Below are 15,615 nucleotides of genomic sequence, written 5' to 3'. Positions count from 1 at the left end.
CTGCGCTAGACACGGCGTTCAGCCTCCGGGTTCCGGGTCTAGCTGAGTCAGGGCGGCGTTCCAGCCGAGTGCGGCTTCGGGAACCCGTTCGGCTGCGCGCGAACCTTCGGTCAGAGGCCAGCGCTGGAAGCCCCGACCACAGCACCTGGGTTTAAACAGGAGCGGAGGCGCCGGGTAGGACCGGGCGGGCCGGCTACGGCCGGCCACCTTGGAAGCCGCGCCCTCGCGGCCCCAGACGCCGGCAGGGCGGAGCCACGCGGCCGCAGCCCCAGCCGAGACGCGAGCTCGTGGCTCGGGCGTATGGGGGCTACAACGGGAGCGGCTGCGCCGCCCGGCCGGGTCAGCGTCGTGCGCATGCGCCGACCCGGCGCCATTTTGGTGGCCGGGCGCGGAGGTGATTCCACACTGAGGCGAGCGCGGCGGCCGGGGTGGTAGTGGCAGTGTTCGTGTGCTCGGGTCTGAATCGCCGGGGGAGGAGGCGGTGGAGGAAGAGGTGGCGGCGGTGGCGGTGGTCGTAGCGGTGGCGGAGGAGGCGGGTACGAATCAGCTGCGGGCGGAGACATGGCCAACATCGCGGTGCAGCGAATCAAGCGGGAGTTCAAGGAGGTGCTGAAGAGCGAGGAGGTCAGAAATGAACTCCCGGATATCCCCCATCTCTGCCTGGAGCGGGAGGGTCCTCCCAGCTGCGACCCCGATATCCTCGGTAGTCCCTGGGTGGCCCTCCTTGCGGCCGCCCTTCTGCCTGTGAGGAAGCAGCAGTGTTCCCCTCCTCCTTCCGCCGCCTTCCCCTCCCCTCCCAGAGCGCTAGGATGAACGGTCTCGCGGGCGGGTGGTCTGGGGTGGAACACGGTTTGGGGAGCTGATGGACACGGGGGAGCTCCTCGGAGGGATGGAAGCTCACGAGAGAACCCGAGGCGGTGGCCACAGCTGGAAATGTGGCTGTGGGGTGGGGAGGGAGCAGGCCAAGCCTGAGAAAACCCGGGAAGTGGGTTGGGGGAAGGGGAAAGGTGGTAACTGGATACGAAGAGCAGTGCTGCTCAAAGGCCCACACTTTTGAGGGTATTTGGGGTTATTGCCTGTCAGGCCTTCACTGTTCTTTTCGTAGGGGAGGAGCGGTGAGTCCAAAGGTATTGATTAGAAAGGAAGGACATTCAGAGTTAGTCCTTCTTAGTTGGGTGTTAGGAGTCAAAGGGAGACATAATAGAATACTGTCTTATTTGGTGGCGGGGGTAAGGGAATTTTCACCTGAGTTAGCAAGTTATTCCAAACGAGATAATTATGTCTTCCACTTAACCCCCAAATTCGTAGGCCTCATTTTTATTGACATCACAATCTTTTTTGAGTGGGCAAAGGCGAGGTGTTTGGTGTATTAAAGACATGTAAATATTTTTAGTTAGGAAAAAAATAATGGGTTGTATGAGTAGTTTATTTCAAAATATTGTTTACAAGTTACCGATCAGAGCGACTGTCCTAAGACAGTGCCTCTGTGACTCGTGTTGTGGCACGAAACTTCATTATGATGTCCCTCATAGGTAACTTGATTCTTACTTTTGAAAAGTAGACCTATTAAAAATGTGAGATTTCACCAGATTAATACATTATTTCATCTCCTTATTAAGTGAGTAGATTTATCACGACTTAACAGATTTTCAAAAAAATTGCCTGCCATTGCTCTTAAGTTCTGCAGAATTTATATACATTAGTACTACGTTTATTTATGTAAGATATTCACAATGCTCTAGTAATTTGACTCAAAATTATGCAAGTATTAGTACAGTGTGTCGTACCAAGATGAACAAGAATGCCAGATTGTCTTCCCCACATGAATTAAACAAAAAGTAATACAGAAAATGATTATTTTTCAAGATTCACATACCATTATTGAATATATCATTGCTATTTTTGTTTTTCTTTTATGGTTAGTACTTTGATAGTGTCAATAATGATTTGTGAAATTCAGCATTCTAAATATGTGATGAGTATACATGGAGAAAAATTATTTAAAATTCAAAAATGACAACAGACTTATTGAAAGTAGTAGTATGTAAGTCATGATCGGTTTTACAGAGCATGTGTATGAACTCTGACCTCTGTGTTCATATGCCAAAACTCTGAATGGAAGGATGACTTTGTATTTTGTGGTACAGCGCAGAAATAGAGTCAATAAGTGTCTGTACTGATACAGTGAAACAGCAATTTTAACTTATTTAATATGAAAATGTATTCCAGGTTAGCTGACATACATACTCCTAATGAAAGATAGCAGCTAATATTGTTGCCAACAACCTAAAACATTTCTTGTTTAATAAGGTTGTACAAGCCTGAAACTTAATAGACTTTTAGTGCTTTATTTTCTGTTACAAGTGGTAAGTTACTGCTTTGGTAATTAATATGGTCTCTTTGCTTTTTATGAGCTCACTTTTCACTGTGAGATTCTTAGTACTTAAGTTGAAGATTACCAGAAATACTTGTATTGCTCTCTAGTAATGCATATTGTTAAAACAAACAAACAAACAAAAAAACACTGCTCTTTATACATAAGGGATGATGAAGCCTTACTTCAGATAAGCATCAAAAGTGTTTCAGAAGAAGAAAACAGGAAATGCAGACAGGTTTTTTGTTTGTTTTGTTTTGTTTAGAACAGTACCTGTATAAATATGGAAGGAAACTTCTTTTGGGAAAATCAGTTGCAAAGAACATTTAGGAAAGAGTCACATCATTTAATCTTGCAATAAATATAACCAATAAATAGCTTATTTTCGCCAGCATTTTTTGATATTTTAGTAGCCCCAGTTCTATAAGTGGATTATTTTCAACTCATTGAAGACTTGTAGTATAGTCCATGTGTCTCCTTTTTAAGGGTGTAAATCCAGTCTTTTGAATGGCTGATCAAATAAATATTTCATCATGTCACTTTTTTGGTAAATCTGCACTTTACCAAAATTTATTTCATGTGCTTGTATGCTTGCGTTTACTAAGAACACTGGTTGATTTAAGGACTTTTTGGGGTGGCCTTATAAGTGCCTTTGTAAAGATAGCTGACGCTTACTGGATTCTGGTTATGAGAGATTATAAGTGACCATTCTTAGAGTGTGTTAATTAAAATACAGCCAACAAGATAAATGTGAAAAGCAAGATGCAGAATAGTGTGGAAGAAGCCACCATTTGTGTTAAAAAGAGGGGAATATGTGTATTTGTCTTTATAGGCAAAAGGTTTCACAAGAAATTGGTAAAATTGATTGCTTTCTGTGTAGAAAAATTGGGTCTCTGGGGCATGGGGTATAGATATTTTTTGAATTTTGTGTCATACAAATGTGATTTACTCAAAGGCACCAGTTGGCCTCTTTCCCTTCAGACAGTGTTTGGAAATTTGTCAGATGTTTCTTTTTATTTATTAATATTTATTTTCTTTGTTTTAGATGTTTGTTTTTAAATACGAGTGTGAATTTTAAGCAGTTTTAAATAATATTCCAAAGTTGTTAGGCATGGAATATTGATGTAAAGTACGTTTTATAATTTATGAGTAGGATTACATTTTATAATTTATGAGTAGGATTACATTAGTAAATTGTTTATTGTGAGGATATAAACCCATAATCAATGTTTTATTCATAGGTTGTATTATTTACTATTAGTTATTGCTGCTGTTAATAACTAGTTGTCATTTGTAGAATGGCTAGTTGTTCTTAGTGTTGTTTGTTTATACGTTATTGCTAATTCTTAAGAATAGTTCTTTAGATTTTCTATTTCCTAGATGAGAAAATAGAGATTTAGAGAAGTTAAATTATTTGTTTGCAAACACAGAGCCTGGGATTTGGATCTAGGTCAGCTTGTGTTCATATTGTACCACGCTGTCATGACTTGCCAAGGATAGGCATGCTTTTAATTAACTTAAAAAATCGAGCCTGGTTTGTATTACTGGTTAAAGGATTTAAACACAGTTTAATTTGCTAGTTTAAACTCAATGAAATAAGTGTTACCTATAATTAGCTTTAAGATTTACTTGAGGGCCGGGCGCGGTGGCTCACGCCTGTAATCCCAGCACTTTGGGAGGCCGAGGCGGGCGGATCACAAGGTCAGGAGATCGAGACCACGGTGAAACCCCGTCTCTACTAAAAATACAAAAAATTAGCTGGGCGCGGTTGTGGGCGCCTGTAGTCCCAGCTACTCGGGAGGCTGAGGCAGGAGAATGGCGTGAACCCGGGAGGCGGAGCTTGCAGTGAGCCGAGATCGCGCCACTGCACTCCAGCCTGGGCTGGGCGACAGAGCGAGACTCCGTCTCAAAAAAAAAAAAAAAAAAAAGATTTACTTGAATTTCTTTCTTTTTTTTTTTATTTTTTTCTTTTGAGAAGGAATCTAGCTATCTCGCCCAGGCTGGAGTGCAGTGGTGCCATCTCAGCTTACTACAACCTCTGCCTGCCAGGTTCTAGAGATTATCCTGCCTTAGCCTCCCGAGTAGCTGGGTTTACAGGTGCCCGCCAGCATGCCCAGCTAATTTTTGTATTTTTAGTAGAGACGACATTTCACCATGTTAGCCGGGCTGGTCTCGAACTCCCAACTTCAAGTGATCCGCCTGTCTTAGCCTCCCAAAGTGCTAGGATTACAGGCGTGAGCCACCACGCCCAGCCAGATTTACTTGAATTTCAACATACAGAATATTTTAAAATCTGAAACTTGATGAAATAAAACACCCTTAAATCAGTTCACTTACTCTTGTTGCTCTTATGCTGTATGGCACCTGTTGGTTTTTCATGTTGTAATTACACTTTGGTAACATTTTCTTTTTTTTTTTTCTTTTTCTTTCCTTTTTTTTTTTTTTTTTTTTTTTTGGAGACAGTTTTGCTTTTGTTGCCTAGGCTGTAGTGCAATGGTGCGATCTCAGCTCACTGCAACCTCCGCCTCCCGGGTTCAAGCAATTCTCCTACCTTAGCCTCCTGAGTAGCTGGAATTACAGGCATGTGCCCCCATGCCTGGCTAATTTTGTATTTTTAGTAGAAGCGAGGTTTCTCCATGTTGGTCAGGCTGGTCTTGAACTCCTGACCTCAGGTGATCTGCCTGCCTCGACCTCCCAGAGTGCTGGGATTACAGGAGTGAGCCACTGCGCCTGGCCAACATTTTCTAGTCTCATAGGGTGTGTTTAAATCTGTGGCACAAACAAATTGGTTTCATGAAAATTACTATAGTACATTAAGTTTTCCTTCATCATTTAAATAGATTTTTATATCTATTTTCCTTTAAAATTTTAATGTATTTGATCTAGCTTGATCTAGATTATTCTATAATAAAAGTGGTTGTAAATCTCTAAAAGTAAGCCTTTTGATTTCTGTAGATCATGGGTTTTTTAACCTTGTCACTATTGATATTTTGGGCAGATAGTTATTTGTTGAGTGGCTCTCCTGTGCATTGTGGGATGTTTAGCAACATCCCTGACCTCTACCAGTATATGCAGGTAGCACCGCAAACCCCCAGCCCATGTCCCCACTATCTCTTCTTGCTGGATGCATCAACTAAAAATGTCCCCAGACTGCCATATGTTGAGAACTATGTAGACAAAACTTTTTTTTGATACAGTCTTGCTCAGTCACCCAAGCTGGAGCGCAGTGGCAGGATCTCAACTCACTGCAACCTCCACCTCCTGGGTGCAAGCCATTCTCCTGCCTCAGTCTCCCGAGTAGCTTGGATTACAGGCGCCCACCACCATGCCCTGTTAATTTTTTTATTTTTAGTAGAGACAGGGTTTCACCATGTTGGCTAGGCTGCTCTGACAAAACTCTTAATAGAGTATTTATGGGCCAGGTGGGGTGGCTTATGCCTGTAATCCAACATTTTAGGAGGCTGAGGCTCGATTGAGGCCAGGAGTTCAAGACCAGCCTGGGCAACATAGTGAGACTTTTGTTACTACTAACATTTTTTAAAAATCAGCCAGGCCTGGTAGTATGTGCCCATAGTGGCAGCTACTTGGGAGGCTGAGGCTGGAGGATGCTTGAGCCCATGAGGTCAAAGCTGCAGTGAATTGTGATCATGTGACCGCACTCTAGCCTGGGCAGCAGCGAGACCCTGTCTCAAAAATGAAAAAAGAAAATAATTCCTGGCTATTTGTTAATTATATAAGAACAACACAGCCAGGCGCAGTGGCTCACGCCTATAATCCCAGCACTTTGGGAGGCCGAGGCAGGTGGATCACGAGGTCAGGAGAGCGAGACCATCCTGGCCGACATGATGAAACCCCGTCTCTACTGAAAATACAAAAATTAGCTGGGCATGGTGGCATGGGCCTGTAGTCCCAGCTACTCAGGAGGCTGAGGAAGGAGAATTGCTTGAACCGGGGAGGTGGAGGTTGCAGTGAGCTGAGATGGCACCACTGCACTCCAACCTGGCAACAGAGCAAGGCTCTGTCTCCAAAAAAAAGAGAATACTTTGAGACTTAACTAACTGTATCAGATGTGTAAGATAATTTATCTAAAGAATAAATGGACCGGGACAGTAAAGACACAAAAAATATATACTGGCTTTGAATGTTTTATTTTTAAAACTTTTAAGTTTGTTCCCCCTTTTTGATGTTTTTCTGTTAAAATTTCTCCCTTTTGATTTTAATAAAAAGATAAAATTCTCTACCAAAAATAAATGTAACGAGAATTTGAACAGTTGTTTAAGACTAGAGGCAGGCTTGGTGGCTCACATCTGTAATGGCAGCACTTTGGGAGACTGAGGCAGGAGAATCGTTTGAGTCTGGGAGGTCAAGGCTGCAGTGAGCGGTGATTGTGCCACTGTACTCCAGCCTGGGTGACGGAGCAACACACTGTCTCCAAATAAAGAGTAGAAAAGTGGTTTTTAAAGTTTTTATTTTCATTTTATTTTTCAAAAGTGTTTTTGAAAGTTACGCAAGTTACAGTTTTATGTAATATTTAAATAGTATTTTTTATGGGTTCTGAAATGGGTTGAGCAAGGAAAGTCTATAGATTGGATTTTTAAAAAAATCAAAGTCTGTGCAGGTAATATGTTTGGGGTGAATTCCTTGTTTACACTGTTACAAAGACTTTGAGCTCTGTCCATTGGGTGTAGGTTTAGACACATCTGGGCTCCCCTAGCTTCTTCCCTTTTTATTTGTGTGTTTTGTTTGTTTGTTTATTTGTTTTGAGACAGAGTCTCACTGTCACCAAAGCTAGAATGCAGTGGCGTGATCACAGCTCACTGCAGCCTCTAACTCCTCAGGCTTAGGTGATCCTCCTACCTCAGCCTTCCAAGTAGCAGGGACTAAAGGCATCTGCCACTATGCCCAGCTAATTTTTGTAATTTTTTGTGGAGTCAAGGTTTCACCATGTTGCCCAGGCCGGTCTCGAACCCCTGGGCTCAAGTGATCCTCCCGCCTTGGCCACCTAAAATGCCGGAATTGCAGACGTGAGCCACTATGCTTGGCCTGTCATCCCTTCTTAAAAACTATACACTTTTTTTTTTTTTTTGAGACGGAGTCTCCGTCTGTCGCCCATGCTGGAGTACAATGGCGCAATCTTGGCTCGCTGCAACCTCTGCCTCCCGGGTTCAAGCAGTTCTCCTGTCTCAGCCTCCTGAGTAGCTGGGATTACAGGCGTGTGCCACCATGCCTGAGGGTTTTTTTTTTTTTTTTTGGTATTTTTTGTATTTTTAGTAGAGACGGGTTTCACTATATTAGCCAGGCTGGTCTCGAACTCCTGACCTTGTGATTTTGCCGCCTTGGCCTCCCAAAGTGTTGGGATTACAGGCGTGAGCCACTGCACCTGGGCTTTTTTTTTTTTTTTTTTTTTTGAGACAGAGTCTCGCTCTGTCGTCCAGGCTGGAGTATGGTGGCACAATCTCAGCTCACCATGGTCTCTGCCTCCCGGGTTCAAGTGACCCTCGTGCCTCAGCCTCCTGAGTAGCTGGTATTACAGGTGCACCCTACCACGCCCAGTTAATGTTTTGTATTGTTAGTAGAGACAGGGTTTTACCATGTTGGCCAGGCTGGTCTTGAACCCCTGACCTCAAGTGATCCAACTGCCTCGGCCTCCCAAAGTGCTGGGATTACAGGCATGAGCCACCACTGCCCAGCCAAGACTATATACTCTTATTTCCCAGTGAATATATTATTGACAGTTTTTGAAAATACTGACTATAGCCCCAAAAGGCTTAACTGGTTGGAGATACAGGGCAGACAAAAGATAGATAAAAATGGTAGGGGCAAAGAGTAAATGCTATGGGATTCTAAGGGTATCTGTATGAGTGAGATTCCTTTTTGCTGTTGTTTTGTTTTGTTTTTGAGAAGGAGTCTCGGCTCTGTCACCCAGCCTGGAGTGCAGTGGCTTGATCTTGCTCACTGCAACCTTCGCCTCCCAGGTTCAACCAATGCCTCAGCCTCCGGAATGGCTGGAATCCCGGGATTACAGGCATGCTCCACCCTGCCCAGCTAATTTTTTTTTTTTTTTTTTTTTTTTTTTTGAGACAGAGTCTCGCTCTGTTGCTCAGGCTGGAGTGCAGTGGTGCGCAATCTCAGCTCACAGCAGGCTCCGCCTTCCGGGTTCACGCCATTCTCCTGCCTCAGCCTCCCGAGTAGCTGGGACTACAGGCACCCGCCACCAGGCCCGGCTAATTTGTTGTATTTTTTTAGTAGAGATGGGGTTTCACCATGTTGGCCAGGATGGTCTCAATCTCCTGACCTCGTGATCAGCCTGCTTTGGCCTCCCAAAGTGCTGAGATTACAGGTGTGAGCCACCGCGCCCGGCCACTACACCCTGCTAATTTTTGTAGTTTTAATAGAGGCAGGGTTTCACTATATTGGCCAGGCTGGTCTCAAACTCCTGACCTCAGATGATCTGCCTGCCTCGGCCTCCCAAAGTGCTGGGCTTACATGGTGAGCCACCATGCCTGGCATGCCTGGACTTTTTTTTTTTTTTTTTTTTTTTTGAGACGGAGTCTCGCTCTGTCGCCCAGGCTGGAGTGCAGTGGCCGGATCTCAGCTCACTGCAAGCTCCGCCTCCCGGGTTTACGCCATTCTCCTGCCTCAGCCTCCCAAGTAGCTGAGACTACAGGCGCCCGCCACCTCGCCCGGCTAGTTTTTTTGTATTTTTAGTAGAGACGGGGTTTCACCATGTTAGCCAGGATGGTCTCGATCTCCTGACATTGTGATCCGCCCGTCTCGGCCTCCCAAAGTGCTGGGATTACAGGCTTGAGCCACCGCGCCTGGCCTCTTTTTTTTTTTTTTTTTTTTTTTTCAGATGGAATCTCGCTCTGTCACCCTGGCTGGAGTCCAGTTGCATGATCCAAGCTCTCTGCAGCCTCCGCCTCCCAGGTCAAGTGGTTCTCCTGCCTCAGCCTCCCAAGTAGCTGGGACTACAGGTGCACCCCACCATGCCCAACTAATTTTTTATATTGTTAGTAGAGACAGGGTTTTATGATGTCGGCCAGGCTGTTCTCAAACTCCTGACCTCAAGTGATCCACCTGCCTCGCTCTTCCAAAGTGATGAGATTACAAGTGTGAGCCACCATGCCCAGCCAAGACTATGTACTCTTATTTCCCAGTGAATACATTATTGATAGTTACTGAACATATTGACCACAGCCCCAAAAGGCTTACTGGTTGGAGATACAGGACAGACAAAGGATAGATAAAAATGGGAGGGGCAAAGAGTAAATGCTATGGGATTCTGAGGGTATTTGAATGAGGGAGGTTCTTTTTTGTTTTTGTTTTGTTTTGAGTCAGAGTCTCTGTCGCCCAGCCTGGAGTACAGTGGCTTGATCTTGGCTCACTGCAACCTCCACCTCCTGGCTTCAAGTGATTCTCAGGCCTCAGCCTCCGGAATGGCTGGAATCACAGGCATGCGCCACCACACCTGGCTAATTTTTTGTATTTTTAGTAGAGACTGGATTTCACCATGTGGCCAGGCTGGTCTCACACTCCTGACCTCAAGTGATCTGGCTGTCTTGGCCTCCCAAAGTGCTGGGCTTACACGCATGAGCCACCCGACCTGGAGTTTTTTTGTTTTGTTTTGTTTGAGATGGAAACTCACTCTCACCCAGGCTGGAGTGCGGTGGCGTGATTTTGGCTCACTGCAGCTTCTGCTTCCCAGGTCAGGTAGTTCTACTGCTTGACCCAGTAGCTGGGATTATAGGCACGTGCCACCACACCCAGCTAATTTTCCTATTTTTAGTAGAGATGGGGTTTCTAGCCAGGCTGGTCTCGAACTCCTGACCTCAGGTGATCCGCCTGCCTTGGCTTCTCAAAGTGCTGGGATTACAGGCGTGAGCCATCGTGCCCGGGCTGTATGACTGTATGAGGGGGGTTCTTGAGCTAGGTGCTTTTTGTTGTTGTTGTTGTTGTTGTTGAGACGGGGTCTCCCTCATTCGCCCAGGAGCACAGTCATAGCTCACTGCAGCCTTGACCTCCTGGGTTCTAGCAAGCCTTCCACCTCAGCCTCCCAAGTAGCTGGGTCTACAGGTACGTGCCGCCACACCCAGCTAGTTTTTACTTTTTGTAGAGATGGGGTCTCACTATGTTGCCCAGGCTGGTCTTGAACTCCTGGCTTCACACAGTCCTTCTGCCTCAGCTTCCCAACGTTCTGGGATTATAGGCATGAGCCACCTCACCCAGCCTTCTTGAGCTGAGTTCTAGAGGAAAGTTAAGACTGACCTCAAATTTCAGGAGACAGTCCCAAAGGAATTGTGGTAATATTGCGATTCTTTTTTTTTTTTTTTCCCCCGAGACAGAGTTTTGCTCTTGTTGCCCAGGCTGGAGTGCAATGGCGCAATCTCGGCTCATTGCAACCTCTGCCTCCTGGGTTCAAGCGATTCTCCTGCCTCAGCCTCCTGAGTAGCTGGGATTACAGGCATGCACCACCAAGCTCAGCTAATTTTGTATTTTTAGTAGAGACCGAGTTTCTCCATGGTGGTCGATCAGGCTGTTCTTGAACTCCCGAACTCAGATGATCTGCCAGCGTTGGCCTCCCAAAGTGTTGGGATTGCAGGTGTGAGCCACCACGCCTGGCTGAAATTCTTAAGTAAATAAACTTTTCTCTAGGCACATGAATTGGAACTATGGAACAAAGAGATTATTGATGCACTTATTCAAGAAACACATTTACATATGTAGAACAGAAAGGTTGCACAGCTCTTATATACTCAAACATAGTTGTAGAGTTAGATCATGTTCTTAACTTTCTTCATAGTTACCTTTTGGGGAGGAAAACCACCCTTTTTCATATTAAAGTAAAACGTGTACATAATAAAGTGTGACTGGCATCCAAATCAAGAAACAGACCCTTCCCAGTACCATAGGAATCCTCCTTCCTTTCTAGTTACTTTCCTGACTTCTAATAACAGATTAGTTTTGAGTATGTTTGAGTAAAAGAACAGATGTGAGTATATGTTACGTATTTTAAGTTGGAAAGTTTTCAAAAGATGCTGTTCAAAATCTGTTAAAAATACAGTGTTTTAGAAAATGTACTAAAATGTATTGAATTTCAGTGCTGAAATAGATCTAGGCCAAACTCCTCATCTATAAAATCAGGAAACTGAGGCCCAAGGAGGTTGATTGTTCCTCAGAGAAACAGCTGGTTAATGGTTGAACCCAGGCTTTTTGCATACCAGTTTAGTCATAATAAGTAGTTGGTTTGTGGGAATATCCTTTTCATAAACGATAGTGTAAAAGCTGACTGCTAATACAACTTTACAGAAGGAGATAACAATGCAGTATTATTTAAATGTGTCTTTTCTTTTCCCCCTCTTAGTATGAGAACTTAAACTTGCCAAGGAGGTAGAGATTTTTAACTCCTGAAGCATAATTTAGTGAAGTTAGCTTAGTAATTAAGAGCATGGGCTTTATAATTAGATTTGCTTTGAGTCCTGGCTTTTCTTCTTAAAACCTGAAGTACTGGCTCTGTATCTCGATTATCTTTATCTGTAAAAATGTGGGAAGATTAAGAGTGTCTTTTTTTTTTTTTTTTTGGAGACTGAGTCTGGCTCTGTCGCCCGGGCTGGAGTGCAGTGGCCGGATCTCAGCTCACTGCAAGCTCCGCCTCCCGGGTTTACGCCATTCTCCTGCCTCAGCCTCCGGAGTAGCTGGGACCACAGGCGCCCGCCACCTCGCCCGGCTAGTTTTTTGTATTTTTTAGTAGAGACGGGGTTTCACCGTGTTAGCCAGGATGGTCTCGATCTCCTGACCTTGTGATCTGCCCGTCTCAGCCTCCCAAAGTGCTGGGATTACAGGCTTGAGCCACCGTGCCCGGCTAAGAGTGTCTTTACAGTGCTTAGAACAACCTTGGGACATAATTAAACAGATAGCTGTTAGATGTCAGAAGTAGCTATGTTTTCATATTCTGTTGTGCTTATTGTTCTTGAATTATAAAGATATTGTTCAATGGTTTAGTGATTACTGGATGTAAATATGCCTCAAGAAAAGCTCAATATGAGGGCTATGGTACTTCTAATAGTGTTTCTTTGTCACCTGTGTGCAAATAATCCATGGGGCTGGTAGCCAAGTAGTCCACCCTTATCTGCAGTTTCATTCTCTGCAGTTTCAGTTACCCACTGTCAACCATCGTCCAAAAATAAGTGAGTATAGTACAATAAGGTATTTGAGGGAGCACATTCACATAATTTTTATTACAGTATATTGTTATAATTACTCTATTTTATTATTGTTAATCTCTTACTGTGTTTAATTTATAAATTAAACCTTATCATAGGTATGTACATATAGGAAAAAACGTATAGGGTCAGTACTATCTGTGGTTTCAAGCATCCAATAGGGATCTTGGAGTGTGTCCCCTGTGGATAAGAGGGGATATATTAATACAGAGGAATATATGTGGGCTCTGTTCTCCAGATGTGATTTATTTAATCTTTCTTTAGGAGACGGTTATAAATTGGAGAAAAGTTTGTGTTAAAATGTTACCTTCCTGAATGAAAAAGTTTATTTGGGAAACTCTCAAATGATATAGAGATAATGGGATTATTTTGGATTTCTTGACATGGCTCTGGTTTCCTGAAACTAGAGCAAAGAATCTAGATTCTAATCCTATGGTATATAATCTTGGATCCCTTTGCAAATCTCTTCTTCAGTGGGCTTTGGGAACCAGAAAATAAGTGGTCTCATTCATCTGACATCCATGTTATTCTCTTATGTAAATCTGAAAAGGTGGGAGAACTTTATTTCACTGAAAATGCTTTTTAAAAAAATTTTTATTTTTTTAAGGCTAGTCCAACGAAGCAGTGGAAATGGAAAAGGAAAAAAGTCTGTAACTGGTTATGATCAATTAATTGTTAACACCACTGCAAAACCCTTTTTTCCTTTCTCTTCCCTTTAGTTCTTTGCTTTTACTCCAAATTTAGAATAACTGCCTACAGTTGAATGCCTACTGTCTGATTGATTGATTGATTTTAAGACACAAGGTCTTGCTCTGTTGCCCAAGTTGGAGTGCAGTGGCAGCAAAGCAAGACCTTACAGCTCGCTGTAACCTTGAACTCCTAGACTCAAGTGATCCTCCTGCCTCAGCCTTCCTAGTAGCCACCACACTTGGCTAAATTTTCTTTTTTTAAATATTTTGTGGAGTTGAGGGTCTCACTATATTGCCCAAGCCAGTGTCAGACTCCTGGACTCAAGCAGTCCTCCTGCCTCAGCCTCCCAAAGTCCTGGGATTACAGGCATGAGCTACTGCACCCTGCCTGTCTCACATTTTTTATATATGGCAGCTGTATGAGATTGATAGTATTCTTGTTTCACAGATCCAACAGTTGCAGCTGGGAAGAAATTAAGTAGCTTCCTCAGTATCAATGACTTGCTGGTGGGACAGAGGTTTGAAACCAGGTGTCTGCCTCCAAAATATTGGTGGTTTTGGTGGAAAGAGTTACACTCATATCTGCTGCTTGCTCCCTACATTTTTGAAGATTTTTTTGAAACTATGAAATACTTTATATTTAGAAGTTTTAAAAGTAATACATGAACATCTTTATATCTGTGGTCCATATTTAACAGATTGTAATCTTCTCATACTGTGGGCTAAATTGCCTCTACCCAAATACAGTAAAATATAGAGGTAGAGCTCATTGGATAACTTTTTTCTTATTCCATTTTTTCTTTCTAGGAGTATCTGCTATGTGAAGCTAGTGTATATTCTCCCCCTTCATATTTTTGTTTTTACTGTTAAAGATAGTATCTCCTGAATTTAAAAATGAAATACTTTTTGCTTTTTTTTTTTTTTTTTTTTTTGAGGTGGAGTCTTCACTCTGTCGCCCAGGCTGGAGTGCAGTGGCACCATCTCGGCTCACTGCAAGCTCCGCCTCCCGGGTTCGCGCCATTCTCCTGCCTCAGCCTCCGGAGTAGCTGGGACTACAGGCGCCCACCACTGCGCCCGGCTAATTTTTTGTATTTTAGTAGAGACGGAGTTTCACCGTGTTAGCCAGGATGGTCTCGATCTACTGACCTCGTGATCCGCCCGCCTCGGCCTCCCAAAGTGCAGAGATTACAGGCGTGAGCCACCACGCCCGGCCTACTTTTTGCTTTTTTTAGAAGTTTTTTTTTAAAAAAGTTTTTATAGATGATTGTAATGTGCATCTCTTGGAAACTTTTTCTCTTAGCATTATTTTTTAAAGATCTGTGATAGTGCATGTTGTGCTAGTTCTTTATATTGTATTCCATGTCAGTTTTTAAAGTTTATTTTTCTATTGATGGCATTTAATTCCAACTTTTAGATAAAAGGATGTACTGTACATTTTTACAGTTTTTGGGGGGACATATAAGAGTTTTTCTTGGAAGTAGATTTGCAAGATCTGAGCATATTTTCAGCTTCTGCGTGACTGGATTTTGCTTCATTGTTCTCCAGATGATTGAATCAATTTACATTCCCACTAAAAGAGTTCTGGCCCGGTGCGGTGGCTTACTCCTGTAATCCCAGCACTTTGGGAGGCAGAAGCGGGAGGATCACCTGAGGTCAGGAGTTCCAGACCAGCCTGACCACCACGGAGAAACCCGGTCTCTACTAAAAATACAAAAAATTAGCCAGGCGTGGTGGTGCATGCCCATCCTGGGCAACAGAGGGAGACTCTGTCTCAAAAAAAAAAAAACAGTCACTATTTTTTGTAAGACTATCTCCGGAAAAAAGGGGGGAAAAAAGTAGTTACTAGAACCCCCCTGTTTTTTTGGAGATGGAGTCTCACTCTTGCCCAGGCTGGAGTGCAATAGTGCTGACTACATTTTTTTTTTTATACTGAGTCTGGCTCCATCGCCCAGGCTCGAGTGCAGTGTTGCGATCTCAGCTTACTGCAAGCTCCGCCTCCCGGGTTCACGCCATTCTCCTGCCTCAGCCTACCAAGTAGCTGGGACCACAGGCACCCGTCACCCCGGCCAATTTTGTGTGTGTGTGTGTGTGTGTTTTTTTTGTTTTGTTTTGTTTTTGAGATGGAGTCTCGCTCTGTCACCCAGGCTGGAGTGCAGTGGCCGGATCTCAGCTCACTGCGAGCTCCGCCTCCCGGGTTCACGTCATTCTCCAGCCTCAGCCTCCCGAGTAGCTGGGACTACAGGCGCCCGCCACCTCGCCCGGCTGGTTTTTTGTGTTTTTTAGTAGAGATGGGGTTTCACCGTGTTAGCCAGGATGGTCTCAATCTCCTGAC

At 43.9% G+C, this 15,615-nt stretch overlaps 1 protein-coding gene across 5 annotated transcripts in view; it reads left to right on the top strand.

Moving 5' to 3' along the window:
* Positions 1-369: 369 nt before the first annotated feature.
* Positions 370-15,615, top strand: part of LOC105487727 (ubiquitin conjugating enzyme E2 K) — an 85,313-nt gene continuing 70,067 nt past the window's right edge. For 3 of the 5 annotated variants that reach the window (XM_071093707.1, XM_071093705.1, XM_071093704.1), the window contains exon 1: positions 370-624. Coding sequence is in view for 2 of the 5 variants with exons in the window: in XM_071093705.1 (XP_070949806.1) it covers positions 562-624 (63 nt within the window). In the remaining 3 variants the exon portion in view is untranslated. Of the gene's footprint in view, positions 625-1,476; positions 1,619-15,615 lie in introns of those variants that run through there. The other 2 variants (XM_071093706.1, XM_071093708.1) reach the window with 2 other exon arrangements.

The sequence above is a fragment of the Macaca nemestrina genome, chromosome 3, assembly GCF_043159975.1.
Source record: "Macaca nemestrina isolate mMacNem1 chromosome 3, mMacNem.hap1, whole genome shotgun sequence".
NCBI classification, from domain to species: Eukaryota; Metazoa; Chordata; class Mammalia; order Primates; family Cercopithecidae; genus Macaca; species Macaca nemestrina.
Note: the sequence above shows the minus strand (reverse complement) of the source record. Positions and strands in the feature narration are given on the sequence as shown.